The sequence below is a fragment of the Belonocnema kinseyi genome, chromosome 4 (assembly GCF_010883055.1).
Source record: "Belonocnema kinseyi isolate 2016_QV_RU_SX_M_011 chromosome 4, B_treatae_v1, whole genome shotgun sequence".
Lineage (NCBI taxonomy): Eukaryota > Metazoa > Arthropoda > Insecta > Hymenoptera > Cynipidae > Belonocnema > Belonocnema kinseyi.
Window position 1 is genome coordinate 107,443,138 of NC_046660.1, and position 19,634 is coordinate 107,462,771.

Genomic DNA, 19,634 nt, shown 5'->3' on the forward strand with positions numbered 1-19,634 from the left:
CGATTCGAGCAGTACACTTGGAAATCGCACATTCTCTCTCCACAGATGCAATGATTATGGCATTACGACGCATGATCGCACGAAGAGGGAAGCCAAAAAAAAATCCTGTCGGACAATGGAACCAACTTTGTCGGTGCTCCGCGAATCCTGGCAAAAGCCTGGGCAGAACTAGACCAGGACGAACTTCAGCAGAAGGCAGCTGCAGCAATGATAGAGTGGGAGTTCATTCCGCCAGGGAGTCCTCATATGGGTGGTGCTTGGGAAAGGCTCGTACGATCCGTGAAGATCGCTCTGGAAGCTACCATGAAAGAGCAAGCACCAAAGGAGGAGGTTCTTCAAACTATCTTTGCTGAAGCAGAATATTCAGTTAACTCTCGGCCACTTACCTACGTTCCAGACGATCCGACCGTACCGGAAAGTTTGACACCTATGCATTTTTTGCGTGTCAATCTCACCAGCATGGACGAACATCATGGAGCACCCGGAATTTTTCAAAAGGGAGACTGCTATATGCGAAGACAGTGGCGGATGAGCCAATATTTCGCTGAACAGTTCTGGCAACGCTGGGTTAAAGAATACTTACCTACACTCAATCGACGAACCAAATGGCATCAAGGTCAGCGTGACCTGAAAGTTGGCGATCTCGTGATTATCGGAGATCACAAATCACCTAGGAACCAGTGGACGAGAGGAAGAGTTCAAGAGGTATTTCCGGGAACGGACGGACGAGTCCGAGTGGCAGAGGTCGCGACCGCGACCGGAACTTATCGCCGACCAGTGGCGAAATTGCGCGTCCTTGACGTGTAATAGTGCTTCAGATGTGACTTCAGTACAGGAGGGGGAATGTTACGGACGCTAAGGTTCTATTATATTTAAAATCTTCAAAGTTTGTAAGTGTAACTCTGCCTGGCTGAGCAAGGACCTAAGCTAGGTACCATGTTCTAAAAATAGGAAAAGTCCCCGCATATGAAAGTGGGGGTAAGAAGGGACCTGGGGTAGCCTCGGTACAGGCGGAAGCAGTCAGTACAGTTCTTGACCTACGACAAGAAACACGCGCGGCCGTTTTTGACAAATTTATCTCCCTGCTTTCTACTGTTAGCATCATTTAATAGCGTCGTTTTTATATTTTCTGTTTTTATCAGTGTTTTTATTTATACGTTTTATTTTTACTATATACTTATTTTTTACCAAAGAACATTTATGAATGAAGTGCAATAAACAATTAGACTCTGGACAATTTAATATTAACGTTTTTATGTAACAAAATCAGTGCAGTCGATTTTAGAGAGTTTTATTAATATATATAATTTTATTTTATTTCGCGAGTGTTCACTTAATTTCAAAATATTTTTAAGCAATCACATTTTGCCCCTTTCACTGAAAGTTCGCGTTTATAGAATTATCAAATACAGTTTGTGCTACGTTCAAATACGTAGGTAAAACCTTGCTATCGAGATGTGCTATTAATGCACGCAGATCATTGTTGATGTTCATTTTGGGCAGAGAATGCCTTAGTGTTGGTTTTACATATCTGAACTCTAGTAAAGCATGACCAAAATTCCTTTCAAGTTGCTGTAGTGTATCTGGGATTTTCCTATCCACATCATCGTTATTAATATCCGGATGTGGTTCTAATGGATCCGACACATGATGGTCATTATTTATCTCTAGCACCTATTCCTTCAGCATCAATCACGTTTTCGTTGTCCACATTTTCCAAGGCTAGTTCATCAATAGGAAGCTGCTGTTCCACTTCCATTTTGATATAAGCTATTTCAACAGACGAAAGCAGTCTGTTTACAGATAGTGAGCGTTTTTGATCTGCCAGATTCTGCTCAGTTATTTTTGTGCCTAGCTCTGGGTATTTAAGTAAGAAGAGTCTATGATGTTCTCTCCTCACACTTTGCCTACATTTCTCTGTCAAAAAATAAATGCGCGTAACATCTCTGTTCATGTGGTATGTCCATTTTCGTCGCTTTTTTCGCTGCTGAACCTCTGCTTCTACCTCTGGTTGTATAAGGCCATCCACCTCTGGAAGATGTGGTGGTGTTGAATCATCAATAGGTTGTGAAAGAACATCAATTGCTCCTGCTTGACTGTTTGACGCGGTTTCCTCTGATGTTCATTGCCGTCGTTTTTCAACGCCAAATCAACCTGTTGTTTAATCCCCATTACTCGGTCTTCTGTCACGTGTAGATTAGTCCTGATGTTTTTCAGCTTAGCGATAAGATCTCTTAGTGCGAAATTTTGTATATTAGGATACATTGCAGAAATTTTTGTTCTTAAATTGTATCCTTTTTTCATTTTCAGTTCAAACTTTGCACTTTCGTCATAGAGACGCACCAATTCCTCTTTCATTGCGGTAGCCAATCACATTCTATTGAATCACATTTTCAAATCTTTTATGCAAATATATTCTTAGCGTAATTCAACATTTTGAAAGTCTGAATTAATTGATTTAAAAATAAGTGGAATTAATGGAACAACTGTTTTTTATTTTAATACTTCCAAACAACGTTATTCATTTTTTAAGTGGAGTAGTTTTTCTTAAATGATTGGAAATGGGTTTTCTCAGAGAAACCCCTTTGAAATTTTTTTTTAGAGATACACGGTAATTTGTATTAAATGTTCCTTAGGCTTGGTTCTTGGTAAGCCAATAATTCATTTTGATTTTTTCTTTAATTTTCAAATAAACACACACAGTGTTTCCCCTCAGCTGAAATTATTCGATTAATATTATTATTTTCACTCCGTCCTACTCCAAAGACATTCTCAAAAAGGTTCTTCATACCAATTAAAATTTGAGAGAGGTTTGAAACAACTTTAAAGAATAATTAGTATTATTGGCGGTCCAAATTTTAAAACTCGCGGACTTAGAGTGAGAGTATTCTATCTCAATTTTTCCGAGCATCACAGGAAAGCCAGAAGAAAATCGTAATTTGCATGTGTCTCATGAAGCATCATATAACACAATAAACTTTTTTTAACCCCACGAAATAAAAAATGTATCACTTTTGCATTTTCGATGTAATCTTAAGTTACATGTTGCTTGAGAATAGCTGTAGATGTAGAGCAAAATGAAAACAAAGACATTCAACTAGGAATCTCTCCAGTTAGTTGAATCAGTAATCAACATACACCGGAACCAAATTTTCTAGAACACTCTATACTCTGTTCATTGAGAGAATGATTGACAGTGCGCAGTTTTTTCAGAAAAAGGTGGAGAAAACTCCGTAAAGGGTGTGTTAAACAAATATTAAACAGACATTAGAAGTTTTTTTACGGCTATAAATCTAGGACTGATGACGTTTGGGAAAAAGAGAGGTCGGACACTTAAAACTCAGGCTCTTCGCATCAAGGTTTCCGAAGATTTAAAATCTCTGAGCCCCGCCTTTATGACAGTTTGCGCGAACTAGACGAAAATGTGTCTTTCCTGTCGATCATTCTCTCGCTGAACAGAGTATAGTTCTAGGCCTGCAAACTCTTAGATGACACAAATAAAAAACTTGTAGAAACGATTTCAGTCATTAAAACTTTGATGACATGAAAACAGCTTTTTTAACTCTGAAAATATACAAAATAACATTCTCATCATGGGAATGAAATTTTCGCTTCAAGGTTTTCAAAAATAAAAAAAACTGGCATTAGTATAGGCACCTTAATCTCAAACGGAATCTGGGCTTTTTATAACTTTTGAGAAGAAACAAGAAACAATAATTTCAGATTGAATTATAATATTCAACCAATGGTTACTAAAACGTAATCCATATTTGGTTTGCTTGTCCGGAAAAAAACAAAACATTTTTACTTGTCCATTCAATTGTTATTTTTACTAACTGATAGAATACACACACACACGATCACATTGTATGCTGCCTAAATATGAATAAACGGACTAGATGGAGTTAGGCAGTTTGCCAGTTGGCACTGGTGCAAAGGGAAGAACGGCAACGATCGATGAGGGATCAAGTCGAATTTCATTTTTCCGTATTTCCAAAACTGAAAATGAAGGAATCGATTCATTTTCCAATAGGAACGATGGTTCGTGTGAAGACGGGATGTCTTCGCTGAAGCAGTTTTGCGGTATTTTTGGAAATGGGGTGGTTGTGTGGTTTGTGGAATAGCAGTTTGCCAGAATGTGCTCGATTGTCTGGTTCAAAAATACTCAGTTTACAGTGAATATTAGACTATCTATAGACTATATACAGACTATCTCAAGATAATTTTATCCTATAGTTTTAACAGCTGTAAATTGTAGATCGTAAAATATTGTATTCGCATTTCTGCTTTTACAGGTTTATATTGATTGCACAATATCTCAAAATTAGTTTCTATTTTTCACACAATATTTTCCAAAATCGGCACCAGTCATCACATACAATATTTTTGTACTACACTGGGAAATTCGAGTAAAACTCGTGTACAGTACATCGGACTTAAAAGGTAGTTGTGCCGAAAATGAGATCTCTGCAAAAATAGTTTTTGTCATGATTTCAAGAATAAAAATAATATTACTGATAGTGTTATTTCAAACCAAAATATTTTTACTGAAGAAAATTCAAAACTTATAAAAAATGGGTTTTAACATGCTTTCTTGCAATGTAATGCAAAAAAAATAGTTGAATTAAAAATTTAATTTTCGGCGAAAATTTTCTGTAAAACTCTATTGTTTCCAATTTTTAAAATAAATGGTCTATTACTAAAATTATCAAAACAATTTTGTTTAAGAAAACTTTTCTAAACAAATAAGAAGCCATTCAATAACTACCTCACACTGTTTTTAACCCTTTTTTCTCCACTTATCAAAACCAAATAGTTTTATTTACCACCAAAAAATTGAAGTTTCAAGCGGAAGAGTCCAATTTTCAATAAAAAAGTAGAATTCTCAAACTAAAAAGATGACTTTTTAACCAAATAGTCGAATTTTCAAAAAAAAAAAAAAAAAAAAAAAAACTGAAACCAAAAACAGTTTCATATTTAAGAAGACGATTTTTTTAAAAGACACTTACATTTTTAGATATTGTAATTTTAAATAAAGAACAGGCAAATTTAATAAAAAAAGATGAATTTTTAACGAAACATGTAATAGTTGATATTTTAACCAAACTAGAATATTGTTGAATCATGCAGTTACACTTTTACCCAAAAAAGATCACATTTCTGTCAAAAGAAATGAACTTTAGATCAAGAATAATTTCGCATGCAAGCAAAAAATTCATTTCAAAAAAATTGCTCACTTTCCCTACTAAAAAGCCGAATTCTCTAGAAAACAGTGGATTTTTCTACCCGCAATCATGAAATTTCCACCAAAAAGTTAATTTTCAACCAAATAGTTGAATTATCTACTATAATAACTGAAAATGAATTCTTTAAAAAGGGAAAGAGAGGAGAATAGGGAAAAATATGGAGGCAGTATTCAAAGGTTTAATTTGTAAAAAAAATCATGAAATTTAATTGTTTCAAGTATTTAAAAGAATATATATTATTCACATATCGATTCACATTTGAGGTTCTATGTCTGATGCAGCCCTATCCGACTCTAAAAAAGATGGCCGGCCCTTATTGCTAAGAGATTCTCTGCGTGAAATTTCGCCGTATGGCGGCGCTTCTCGCACCTGGGCCTACTTCAACATGAAATCCAATGGGGAAATTTATAAAAAACATAAAATTGTAAACTTTTAATAAGTTTAAAGATAATTCAATTCCAAAATTCATTATTTTTGTTAGTACAAATATTTCTAGATTGTTAGTTACATGTACACAAGAAATGGATAGAGTCAAATAAACTGCAAAATAATCATTTCTCAATTTAGGTAATTTTCAGAAAAAGTGCAGTTGATTTAATTATATCGACTAATAAATACCCTAAATTGTTTTAAATACATCGAATTTTGTTTGTAAATTAGTCTTATTCAAAATTTGTTGAAGAGGGGAAATAAATCAATATATAAAATGTGAAAAATATACATGTTTGTGTTTCTAAATTACATAATTATGTACATTAGAGTGTCAAAACAATGCATTGTTTTACCGATAGAAATCTCAGAATTAATGCCAAATATTCTCAAGGCTCTGAGAAGCTCTGAGAAATTTTCCGCAGGCACTCAGGTAGATGGATAGAATTTAAAGGTCCAGGTAGCTCGTTTAAATGTTTTAAATGCTTTAAAATGTTCTTTCCGAATTACAAATAAAAATACGATCATAAATAACAAGCAGAGAAGCTGAAATTGAAATAAGAGTTCGATCATAAGTAACAAACACAGAGGCTATATCAATAGATAGAGTACCCGCAACTCAAGGTTCCTTTGTTAAGCTTTCGGATTAAAATTTAGAAGAAGATTTTTTTGAATTTCATAGTTAACAGCCTAAAATATAATAATTCGGGATCTAAAGGTTTCGACGATTTCAGATATCCAACTTTTTTTAAAATGTTTAAAACTGTAATTAATACAACGTTTCTCGTAAATGGAATGAGATACGCAAAAAAAAGATAAATTTTTTGAATTCAACTAGAAAATTGTACATTAGTATATAAGTTGTGATTATAAATAAGTATAAAGAGAAAATTCATCAATTAAAAAAAAAGTGTTAATAATAATTTGAAGAGAAATTTAAAAAGTAAGAGCCGGGTTAGCGACAGCCAACTACTGTAAATAACTCTGCCCACCCGGTACGTGACGAATACAAAAGGAACATTATATTACCGACGCATCAGTCTTAAAAGGATCACTAAAAAGACCTTGAAAAGGACCCAAATCTCTCTGATAATTGCTGAGACTAAATAATTCAAATCGAACCAGAAAATAGTCTCAAATCGGCCAGGCTATGTCGCCTGAGAATACTCTTGAGATTTATATCGGTAGGGTGCACAATTTTTTTCACTCGAGAGGGCAAGACCCCTCCCCTGCCGCCCAGTTTCCATTTGCTGAGAAACAAAATCCGTAATTTTTCGTTTTTCAAAATTCGAATAGTAACACGTACCACCGGGCACTTCAAAATCCTGTTCAATTAATATGGTACTTTTTAGCAATTCCTGTCATCTTTTTAATAAAAATAATTAGTAATGGATGATTTAATTATATAACATGACTTTTTAAACAATATTCAATTGTTGAAATAAATGTAAAATTATTTAAACAATTATTTACTCCCGAAAAATGTGAAAAATAATCGTATGTTCAGATTGAAATGCAATATTTTGTCAATTTGTTGGGAAAGTAAATTTTTCTAAAAATATTTTGTAATTTTTTAAACAATTATTTATTGTTTATTTTCAGAATTTCTAAAAATTGAGCCAGAAATGTCCACTTTTTTCAAATTCGTATCCTGTGATACTTTTTGTAGAATAATTATACAATTTTGAGACATTTCTTCAAATGTTTAACAAATTTATATTTTTTTATCATAAGATTTGTTTAAACAATTGGAAATTGGTTAACGTATTCTTTCTATACGCTATACAGTCAGAAACGTAAATATATTGGTTCTATTTTATTTCATTTTTTAGTTAGCCAGAAAGAACTGCTTGAGAAAATAAAGATTGTTTAAACAAATAGGGACTTATTAAACATAAGGAAAAATTTATCAAAATCATTTAATTATTCAACAAAACGTGGCATAGCATATTAATTTGAAAAGAAAGTTGATATCTCTGGCTCAATTTTTAGAAATGATGAAGATAGACAATAATTAATTGTTTAAATAATTACATAATATTTTTAGAAAAATGTAATACTCCAAAAATGACAAATAACTACATTTCAATCAGAAAATACAATTATTTTGTAAATTGTTTAAAAAGACATGGGAAATATTCAAATTATTCATTAGTTATTATTTGTATAAAAAAGGCGACGGAAATTGCGAAAAAGTAACAATGATACGTAAAAATGTAGTTTTTTAAATTTTTGGATCATATTTGTGTGGCTGCGGGGAGGGTGAGGGTGAGTTGGAAATAAAAGTAATTAGAATGGTTTCATTTCGTAGACACTCCTCATCAATCCCTAGAAAACTTGGCACGTTACGATGAAACCCTGGAACACAAGTTCAATTTTTCGAAAATATTTAAATAATAATAAAAAAATGTTTATGTTTAGGAAAAAGTGTAAGTATAGAAAAATCATTATAGGCCTATAATTATTTTCCTATAATGAAATTACTATAATTTTGCACGACTTTATGACTACTAATCTTTAAAAATGTCAATTTTTATGTACTATTGTGTGAGTAGTTCAAAACAAATGATTCATTTATATTTCCTTATTTATATTGCTTCCTTATACTTTTTAAAAAAAGTCCTCCTGAACGAAAAGGAATTTAAGTGAAGAACAAATATAATCACCAGATGAGGAACAGCCATAGCCGGGGAAAGACAGCTATTTTTAGGTTAAAATTCGGAAATTGCAATTAAAGTAATTGAAATTTGTATCTCTTCATTCATTTTTTAAATTTTATTCGAATAAAGTATTATAAATATATTGGTTATAGTTGATACATACTGATGCTATATAACAGTTCTATTAAGATCCTTCACTTCCATTTTCCAGACAATATCATCGGGAAGAAAATGTTTGTCGCAAACAAACTGGCCAGCTATTCCTAAAAAAAATCTTCCCTATTTATTGTTTTCTGATATATATCAACTAAATTTTGAAGCACTTTGGAAAAATTAATTTTCTCACCATCATCACGAGTCGAATGGTAGCCGGATTGACAGTTTGAAACAATGCACTTCACTATATTTTTCTTTTTCTTTGCCCACTCAATTTTTATACTTATTTTTACTCGAATAAACCTCTTTGAATTTTTGTACTCTTGTAAACATTTAGGCTTACATTTTTTCAAGTATTATATGAATATTATTGATTTTAAGAAAATTTCTCATTTAGCGGCATGTTAAAGTAGGGCCATCGTCATAAAACTTTTTAACCTCCCTCTGCCCCTGGCAGTGTGACCTAGTTTTTGAACGGCCCCTAACTACCATTAACCACTAGACCACATTGGCGGTTTGATAATAAAATAATATAAAATTCGAGAAGTTCAAAGCTTCAACACTCTATTGCTCAATTTACTTATCAACTTTTGTTCTTAAAAACTCTCCTGTCTATTAGGTTTTAAACAACTACCATAGATAATAACAAATATTAGAAGCGCGGTTAAAGGATAAAATCAAGATTACGAAATTAATCTTATATATTAATGGAACTCAATTCTATTTAAAGTCAGGAATAAAAATATCTGAAAAGAAAAATAAACTCCTGAGTTTATATAGGTATATTGAAATTGCATTACTTGTTTTATATTACGAATCGTTAACGAAGTTCCGTTTCTCTTTCAGGGCAAAATATAGTTTCCAATCAAACCCGTATCGATATTTCCAATATTCTTCATAGCGGAAAAACTTCGTTCATATTGCTTTAAATGTACCTCAGTTCGTCACAAAAGCGAAATCTGTTTTATTATTACTTTGAATATATTTCAGTATTGAAATCAGTTGAATAGAAGCTTTTTATTATTGATTTTTTTACCATGCCCATGATTCGACATTGCTTTTTTTGTGCGATATCAGATTGTTGAACGACTCAAAAAATTAGAGACAAAATACCTTTAAATTTAATATTGGAGACGATTTTCATTTATAAATTTTAGATTGATTCTTGTTTCAAAGTTATAGGTAATGATTGTTTTTAACTCACGAAAAAGGAAAGCAGTTTGTAACATTCTAGCCAAACTTACACTGAGTATACTGTTCCACGCGCGGAGTTTTTGAATGGATGTGTAACTATTACGTACATTACTTGTGAAACTTCACATGATAAATGCAAAGCGGCAAAGCTTTCTCAATTAGGGTGATTTAATGTGAATTTATCAATTCGCTTTTTGCAAAGAGAGACTATTTTTCAAAATGTTTTATTTATATTTCAGTTTATAGAAACATGATATGGAAAGCGGTGTTGCAATACAACTTTCATAACTTCTGATGTACAACAAGCCTTCATATCCACGTTTTTCTTTCTCTCCCTTTTTGAATATAGAAAAACTCTTTTGATCAAATAATAGTAAAGTTTTGATAAATCCGTTAGTTTATTACATTGCTTATTTGGGTAATAAAGCGAATTTATTATTACAAGTAACCTTCTTGTGCCAAATAGAAAGCGTATTTGTCATATTCCTTAGAATTGAACGATTTGCCAAAATAGGATTTTATACTTGACTTACTTTATTTCGGAAACTCTCCCAAAACGAGCAACCTTTTCTAACTTTAAGCATTTGCTTAAGAACTTAACACTAGTACAGAGTTAATTATTTAGGAAAATAACTGGAACTTTAAACCTTAATATTCATCACATTTATAGTACAAAAATTTAATTACATTGAGTTAATTAGAGGAAAATACGGCAATTTGTGTTCTGCGTACACTTCAATATATACAGGGTGGGCTATTATAATCGACGTACCCGAATTTCTCCGTTTCTAAGAAGCAATAAAAAAAAGTTTTTTTATCTTTGCAATTATTTTTGACCTTGAACTTGATTTTTAAGGACATTTAAAGGTGAAAGTTTTTTTAAAAAATCGAAAACCCTATTTTTGAAACTGGATTAAAAACGAGCGCGAAATTTTACGTTCGAAATTGTTAACATTTTGTTTTCATGACCTTCAGAAGGTCATTTCAAGGTTAAATGATAAAAAAAACTATATTTGCAATATTCGATTGCATTTTCTAAAAGAATAATCGTATTTAATGTACCTTTATGAGAAATATTCAAATCCAATGTGATAACGATCTTGAAAATGTTTACCTCGATTTCATTTTTCAAGACCGGTTGAAGGTCAGAGAGAGTTTTTTTTGTGGAAAACTTCGTTTTTGACAACCGACTATAAAGGAGTAAAAATTTGAACATAAGCCTTGATGCCTTAATTATTATCCTTGTTGTTTTAATCATGCAAAAGTTAATTTCAAGATCAGATGCTAAAGTGTGCTTGCTAGCTACGATCATTTAATCAGAAAACGCAATCAAATATCGCAACGCCAGTTGGTTTTTAGCATTTTACCTTGAAATGACCTTCTGAAGGTTATGAAAAAATTTAAAATACCACTTTGGACGTGAAACTTCCCGCTCTTTTCGAATTCGATGTCAAACATATGGGTTCCTATTTAAAAAAACAGTTTGACCTTCAAATGATCTTGAAAGTCAAGTTTAAGCTCAAAACTAATTACATAGATAAATGACCCCATTTCTTCTGAACAACTTTTGTCTTAGAACTTAGTTCATTATAAGTAGATCTAGTAAAAATTAAAAACAGTAGAAACCTCCACATATAAATTATTTTACTATAAAAACTAATACAAAATGTTTTACCAAACTCGTAAAAGAATTCCCATTGATATGCTACCAAATCTTTTTTTATAATTTTGTTTCGAAGTCTCAAATTAAGTCTTGTGCTTGCATGTGTCTTTATCCCCGCATGTATTTTTACGAACTGATTAGGTAAATGACCATGAAAATACCTACAAATATCGCTTTCAAATTCAAAATTTGATAAAACCATAACAATGTAATACTTTCCAGTTTATTTTAGTATATTATAAAAATTTACAAAAACTTTGCAAAAAAATTGTAGATCATTCATACACACACGTTTTACATATGTGACATACATTATTTCTCAAAAAAATTATTTTTCAAGGAAAGAAGAAAAATGTTGATGCAGAGTGTACAACTGCTTGAAATAGGAAAGGCGTAATTTTTCCGATTAGTCATAGAAATAATTTAAGTCACAGAAATAACTTAAGTCACACCGCTCGGCCTTTTCAATGTGTCATGAGGGGCACCCCTATGGACGGTCACAAAAATAATTTAAGTTACATCACTACACCTTTCCAATGTCTCGTAAACGACTGATCATAAAAATATTTTAAGTCACATGGCTAACCCTCAAATTGTCCATCGTTCGAGGTATCCGAAAATAATGACTAACAGTGCTGACATATTTTAGTTTTACTCGAAAACGAATAACCTTACGAAAAACGACATACAATATGAAAGACATATTTTTTTATTTTGTTTCGACTTTTGTGACCAGTCTTTTTGTCAATCAGATCAAGAGTTTTAAAAATAGAAGCGAAAAATTGATTAGAGAAGTTTTCTGGGGGGTTTAACCTTGAAAATTAAAGTTTTCAGCGATTTTAGCTGCCATATTAATAATCAGCGCGTCAACATAGATGGATACAGAAAGTTCCAAGTTATTAGAGGAAAGTACTTTTCCGAAGTTTACCTTATTATGTAACTTATGAGGAATTGAGGATGCATTCAATGCTTCGAAAGGCTTCAAGTGAGATTGATGAAAATTAATTAGGAGATCCTTTGTTCAGGATTTTGAGGATGGTGATTGTTTTAATGTGACCCAGCGCTTACCCAACAGTTACGTCGAAAATGTTGCTACCCACGGAACTCGATACAGCCATGTCGCCGAAACCCTTCCGTGCCACAATAACACTGGTAATGAGGTCGGGGATGCTGGTTCCAGCAGCGAGGAACGTGAGACCCATCACTTCCGGTGGGATTTGAACGGTTTCGCCGGCGATGTTCGCCCACCAAACCATCAGGTACGAGTATGCTGCTATCCAGACGATGGAGCCGATGAAAGTTACCGCGAAAAATTTTTTGCCTGAAAGGAAATTAAAAAAAATTAGGGTTTCCTTTTAATATATTGTTATGGCTCCAACTATAAAATTCCCTTAATTTAGAGAAACATTAATAAGCATTTTTAATACATTTTTGCCACATACACAGTGAATCCTAATGTTATGAACAGAACTGAAGTTCTGTCCAATCTTCCATTTAACGTTATGTAATACTTGCCTGATTCCTACTCTATAGACATTTTTTTTAACAACAAGTAAATTCAACAGGAATTGAGATATTTACTTAAACATTATGGAAATTAAATTAAAGGCACTACGATTGTAGAGAATAACCATAAGATTTACTTTAGATCAGGGTTACTTAATCGTAAACTTTAACTGAAACATGATTTCGAGTAGGTTTTAAAGTCTTTTGAAATCTGACAAATTAATTTCTAACAAGTATCAGTAAATTCAACTGCAGTCTCAATCTGAAACAAGTTCTTTATTTTTAAGAGAGTATTATTAAATACATAAATATAAAGTAATAAATTTTAAATACAGAATTGCAGGCACTTTTGAATTACGCGATTAACTATAAGACGTTTTAGACATTTTCCAGAAACACTTACTTAAGTTTTTCAACAATTTTCTAGCGCCTTTTTTTTCGTTCGCATCGTCCACAGGTACCCATAATATATAGGTAGAAAAAGCACTTTAAATACTGATTTTTTAACTTTAATATAGTGAAATAAATGTTCTAGAATCTTAGAAATACGAAATTAAAAGTAAACTTTTGAAAGTTTTATTATGAAAAGAATAGTGATAAATAATATCAGAAAATTTTTCGAAAGGATTTACAAGGATCTATCATTGTTTTAAATGCCTGCTTGAAAAAGTATATTTATTTTGCAAATTGAAGTTGAGGTTCTAAAATTGAACGAGATTTTATTAATTACAATTTTTTTAAGTTTATAAAATTTTAAAATCAGAGTTAAATAGTCACGAAACGTAGACCTCGGGCACAATTAAACACCTTAAACCATCATTAAATTTCAAAATGTCATCTGTCCTGGGCCCACAGATACCTAGAACGTTCTTCCGAGTCGTACCTTCCCAAACTTTGGTCTTGATTGCACTTCATTCTCTTGTGATGTATTTTTTTCTTGATTCCAGAAGTTTAATAAATTTATCATTTTTGGTGAATAATAGTATATTCTGCACCGAGAGTGAAAACGGGCGAAAATGACCATTTTTGCTTGAGATCCACATACTATTTTGTCCGAAAGCGGAACGGAAGCGAGTTTTCGCGTTTTCAAATATACAAAGCGGAAATCGTAACTTTTAAATGACTGATTAAAGGATCAGTATGAACTGGGAACATTTGGCAACTTGGATTCTATGAGGACAAAAGGGGGTTGGGGCAAATAAGGGGGCAATAGGAGGGTCTGGGGGCTGAGCCCCCCTTCGTCATGTCAAGAACGGTTTCCATCCTCCCCCCTGTACAGGCCTGGAATTGCTTAATTTCTCTCCTCCCCAATGGTGCGAAAACAAGCGTTAAGCAACGAGGCGAAGCCGAGGCGCTTCACTTTATACAAGGCGAAAACGACAGTTTTTGCTGGAGGTCCGTATACTATTTTGTCCGACAGCAGAGCGGAAGCAAGTTTTCGCGTTTTCAAATACACAAAGCAGAAACGGTAACTTTGAAATGACATTATAGGATCAGTATGAACAGGAAAAATTTGGAAACTTGGATTCTATGAGGATAAAATGGGTCTAGAACGTTTTCCCCCCCCCCCCCCCCATTTACTGGTGTGCAACCTCTTGGTTTCGCTCCTCCCCAACGGAGCGAAAACGAGCGTTTTCGCTCCCCTGTCGGGCAACATTTATTTGAAATTTAGTTGCAGCAACTTCCTATAACTGTCATTTCACAATTTCTATAATAACATCCATGTTTTTTGTAAAAACAATTCCTAAAAGTTTCTGCGACTTAAAATACTTATTTGCCTAAAACTCAGCATAATTTTCTTAGATTTAAGCAAACTTGGTCTAAATTTGAGTTCCTATTATCTAAATTTCATAATTCAGCATTTATTGCAGATAAATTTTACTGAATTTAATGAAAATAAGTTAAGGGTGGAACAATTCAAGTATTTCTTTAAATGCTTTGAATTGCTATACCATAACATTTTTTAACTTTAATTTAGCAAGATTGGTTCAGATTAAATCAAACTTTGTTTCAATCCAAGCAACATTTGTCTTAATTTAGTTATTTCTGGAATTAAGATAAATACGTTTCATAGTTACAGTAGTTTGACTTAAGTGCAGATATATTTTCGTGGCTGGCACATTTTTACTGTGCTCGATGAACTTCACGTGGAATACCACGTGAAGAATGTTTCAAATATGACCTGAATTTCACATGTATTTCCACGTGTCTTTTCACGTGTATTTCCACGTGGATATTTTCACTTGTATAGAACTTCTTATCAGATTACCTGGATAATCTAGATAAATCTAAAGGATATATTTCAGTGAAATAAAGAAACGCTATAATTCTAGGATAATTTCCTATTACAGAATATTTTAGTTGACCAAAGCAAAACTTTCGGTTAATTTCGGAGAATATTTTGTTCCATCCAAGAGGATATTTTAGTTCTTTCAATTAAGTATTTTTGCTGGTCTGAGAAAATATTTTAGTTGAGTTAACCAAAAAATGTAGTACACCTAAGCATTAAGGACCCAGGATAATTTACATTGTAAATGGCTTATAATGGAATTTTGTCATCTTGTGTGATTTATTATTTATTAGTTTATTTATATGCCAAATATCACAAAAAGAAACGATTCCACAAGAATTTTGAAATATGAATTATGAATGATCCTCTATTTAATTGATACACAGCATCGTTTAGATTTTTTTAATTAAAAGTTTAATCATAAGCAATCTTAGGTAATCCAACAGATTCAAGTAATCTTGCACATTTTCACATGATAACTTAATCCTAATCGATTCAGTTTCCAGATCATTTATTTTGATAAGGATTACCGAGATGCAAACGCAAACAGATTATACTTTTATGTTTTTTTTTCGCGACGCTGCGAATTCTTGCACGTGAACTGTCATCTTGAATTGAAGTATACGTGATTTTACGCGATGGGCCATGCTCTCTTAAATTATTTGGTAAATCCAGTCTCAAAATGTTGTTGAAGCAATCAAATATTTTCTTACATGACAAATGAATTCAACTAAAAACATTGATTGGCTGAATCAAACGAATTTGGTTAACCGACCAAAGTTCTGTTAATTTAACCAAAATGTTTACTGAAATTAATTTCTAAATCCACAAACTGATTTTGTTGAATACATAAATTTCTTTCTTTTCGTTTCTTGTTTTAAGTGCATATTGCTTAGATCACACTTCAAAGATAAAAAGGGAGAAAATCCACATAAAACTAAACAAAAAAAGGGTTACAGCTATAAGAGGTCTTAATTCGCGGGTTGAAGAAAACTGCCCTTTTTTAATTATCAGTTTTCCTAAGCATTGTCAAATTTCTTCTACATTTCACATAAAAATTGTCGTTAGATGAATGGAAGCCGACTTGATACCATGTACATTAAACAAATGTTCCAGCCCTAACAAGTATAAAGTAATGGCCCTCAGAAATTGACGCTCTTTTCCCCCGATTTCATTATACGCAATTGTAGTATTACACGAATAAATCGCTTCCAATGCGATAAAAGTAAAATAGTTTCTATGTAAAAAACGTATACAATTCCATACCGGAGTAAGCGAAAGTATTTTAAATGCAATAAATTCAGATATGTATATTGACCTTCGAAGTACTCTCTTCTTTTCTTGAAAAAAACAACATAATTTTTATCGAATCCATTTAAAATCAGGCAGGTTCTACACTTGAAGCTGTAGAATCTCTGGGGGTCGAAATATGTGAGTTTTTAGAGAAAAATAGGCGATACGTATTTTTCCGATTTGAGAAAAAAATGTCTACGCCGTTATGAGTATTTGAATTTTACGTTTTATTTTTCAAAAAACCTATGTAATATTTAACTTCATTGAGATCTTTATCGATTTCTTTCTTATTCTGATCGTTTTTATCGCCTTCCTTCGAAATCTGTCGGAAAATTTAAAAACGGTTCAAAATTAAGAAAAAGACGGAAAATTTTCTGAAAATATTTAAAGTCGCCCACGTGCAAAGATTCCCCGGAAAGTGCTCCACGGAAATTCTACGGAAATTTCGTTGAATTTCTGTAGATATTCTACTAACTTTCCGTCTGAAATTCACAACCTCCAATGGACTCTGGAAGTTCCCATAAAATTTTGTTATCAGTAACGCTACTCCAGGTCGACTCCGGAAGGACACGACCGTCGCCCAAACAAATTTAGTTTGCACCAGGTGCAAAAAATATTTCTTCCTCTAGGAAGTTGAGTTCTAAATGAACCTTAAAGGCAACCAACCAATTTTTTTCATGACTCGTTATTAGACAATAACCTCCAAGTGCATCAGGTGTAAAAAATACATCTACCTCGAGGAATTTGAATTCTAAGCGAACCTTGGTGGCAACCAACCAAATTTTTGTCATGACTCGTCATTAGACAATAACCTCCAAGTGCAGCAGGTGTAAAAAATACGTCTCCCCCGACGAAGTTGAGTTCTAAATGAACCCTGGGGGCAACCAGTCAAATTCTTCAATGGTCCGTTACTATAAAATAACCTCCAAGTGCGCCAGGTATAAAAATACATCTCCATCGGCAGAGTTGAGTTATAAATGAACCTTTGAGGCAAACAGCCAATTTTTGTTATGACTCGTCATTAGACAATCACCTCCAAGTGCACCAGGTGTAAAAAATACATCTCCCTCGGGGAAGTTGAGTTGTAAAATAATCTTGGACGCAACCAACTGAATTTTGTCATGATCAGTCACTATACAATAACCTCCAAGTGCACCAGGTGTAAAAAATACATCTCCCTCGAGGAATTTGAATTCTAAGTGAACCTTGGAGGCACTTGGAGATTATTGCCTAATGACGAGACATGTCAAAAATTTGGTTGTTTGCCTGCAAGGTTCCTTTAAAACTGAACTTCCTCGAGGGAGATGTATTTTTTACAACTGGTGCACTTGGAGGTTATTGTATAGTTGATGATCATGAAAAAATTTAGTTGTTTGCATCCAAGTTTCATTTGCAACTCAATTTCTTCGAGGGAGATATATTTTTTAGACCTGATGCACTTGGAGGTTACCTCTAAGGTTCATTTAGAACTCAACTTCTTCGAGGAAGAAATATTTTTTGCACCTGGTGCAAACTAAATTTGTTGGGACGACGGTCGTGACCTACCGGAGTCGTCCTGGGGTAGCGCTACTGATAGCAAAAATGTTTAGAAACTTCCAGAGTCCATTACAGGCTGCTAATTGCAGATGGAAAGTTAGTAGAATTTCTACAATATTTCTAACCGGAATTTCCGTAGAATTTCCATGGAGCACTTTCCAGGGAATCTTTCCACGTGAAGCGATCTTCTCAAAAAACTCGAACTTAAATTTGTTGCTAATTTTTTTATGAATTTGTACTTTTGTAAGGAAGACTTTTTGTGATTTTTATGCGGGATGAATCTTTTTTGTTGCCAGGGGAATTTTTTTCCATAACACCGAATTTTTTGAACTTTTCTTACGAACCACGATAGATGCGAAAGAATGTTTAAGTACTTTATTCTGAAAATGTTGAAAACATGAAAAAAATATTATCTGCAAAACTCCACCTTTTTTATTCTTTCTAATTTTTAAAAAAATTGCTGCTAATAAAAGAAAGTGACTGCAAGTGTAGAACCTGCATGATTTAAAATGGATTTGGTAGGAGTGCAATACGTAAGGCAAAGCATGAAAGCTGGACCAAATTTTGCACATACATCGAGAAAGGGACAGAGGCGGCTAGACTAGATAAGCTGCTTTCTCGAAATTTGGATGCTATGCTCGGCACACTGAAATTGCCCGGCGGGGGATACTCACGAGTCTGACGGAGATACCTTGGCCCACCCGATCAAGGCATATTTTCCGGGCTTTACAAAGTTAAGGGGTAACATCTATGTAGGGGGCTGTTTTTGAAGGTCATTTTTAAGATTTTTTTTAAAGAGATATAATATTCCAATCAAAATACAAGAAGGCAAGTTTATTGCACATACTATAGGGAACATAAATTAATTTTTTAGAATTATTCAAAAACAAAATAGCGCCTTTAGCGGACCCAGAGTACAGCTACTTTTTTACAAAGACCACCACGGCCACCAACTTTTTGTCACCAATATTTGTCTGAGACAAAGAAATAAATTTTTTCTTAAAGATGGAATGAAAAGCTAATGTCTCACGTACGATTTTTCGAAAATATCAATTTTTCACATAATTATGCATTTTTGAACAAAACAAAATTTTTTTTAAATCACCGAAAAACTTTTATAAAAAAAAAGTTTTCATTTTATCGAAAAAATCATACGTGAAACGTTGAATAATAATGTTTGAAAGATTTTGTCAAAATTTCAAATTGATTGAATAAAAACTGATGGAGTAATCGTGGTGACCGATTGAAAAAAGCGGTTTCGAGAAAAACGCGTTTAAAATTTAAAAACTGCCTGAACGCATGCTGGGGGTCCATGCGCTCGACAACTGGAACTCGATAAACAATTTTTTTTTTTGAAAAATCGTTTTTGGACATTGTTTTTGACATAATTACGTACCAATTTAGCTTGAAAAAATCGATTTTTTGAAATTTTTACATAGATGTTACCCCTTAAGTCCTTACAAGTCTCCTGGTCCAGATGGCATATATCCAGTTTTCTTACAGAGGGCTGGCACGATCGGGTATACATTACCCAAGGATTTCCATCCTATTAATATTACATGGAATGGAATGGAAGCTTCTAATGTGTCCCCTAAGGGTTTACATTTTTCTTACACCTTCTCTATTCCTTTACACACCCTCCACACACTTACTTGGTGGTG

General features: G+C 33.1%; 1 protein-coding gene across 5 annotated transcripts in view; it reads right to left on the reverse strand.

Moving 5' to 3' along the window:
- LOC117171303 (sodium/potassium/calcium exchanger Nckx30C) overlaps window positions 1-19,634 on the reverse strand; it is a 207,802-nt gene that overhangs the window by 4,738 nt on the left and 183,430 nt on the right. For all 5 annotated transcript variants that reach the window (XM_033358472.1, XM_033358470.1, XM_033358469.1 and 2 more), the window contains one exon: window positions 12,417-12,669. In XM_033358472.1, the coding sequence (XP_033214363.1) occupies window positions 12,417-12,669 (253 nt within the window). The remainder of the gene's footprint in view (window positions 1-12,416; window positions 12,670-19,634) is intronic.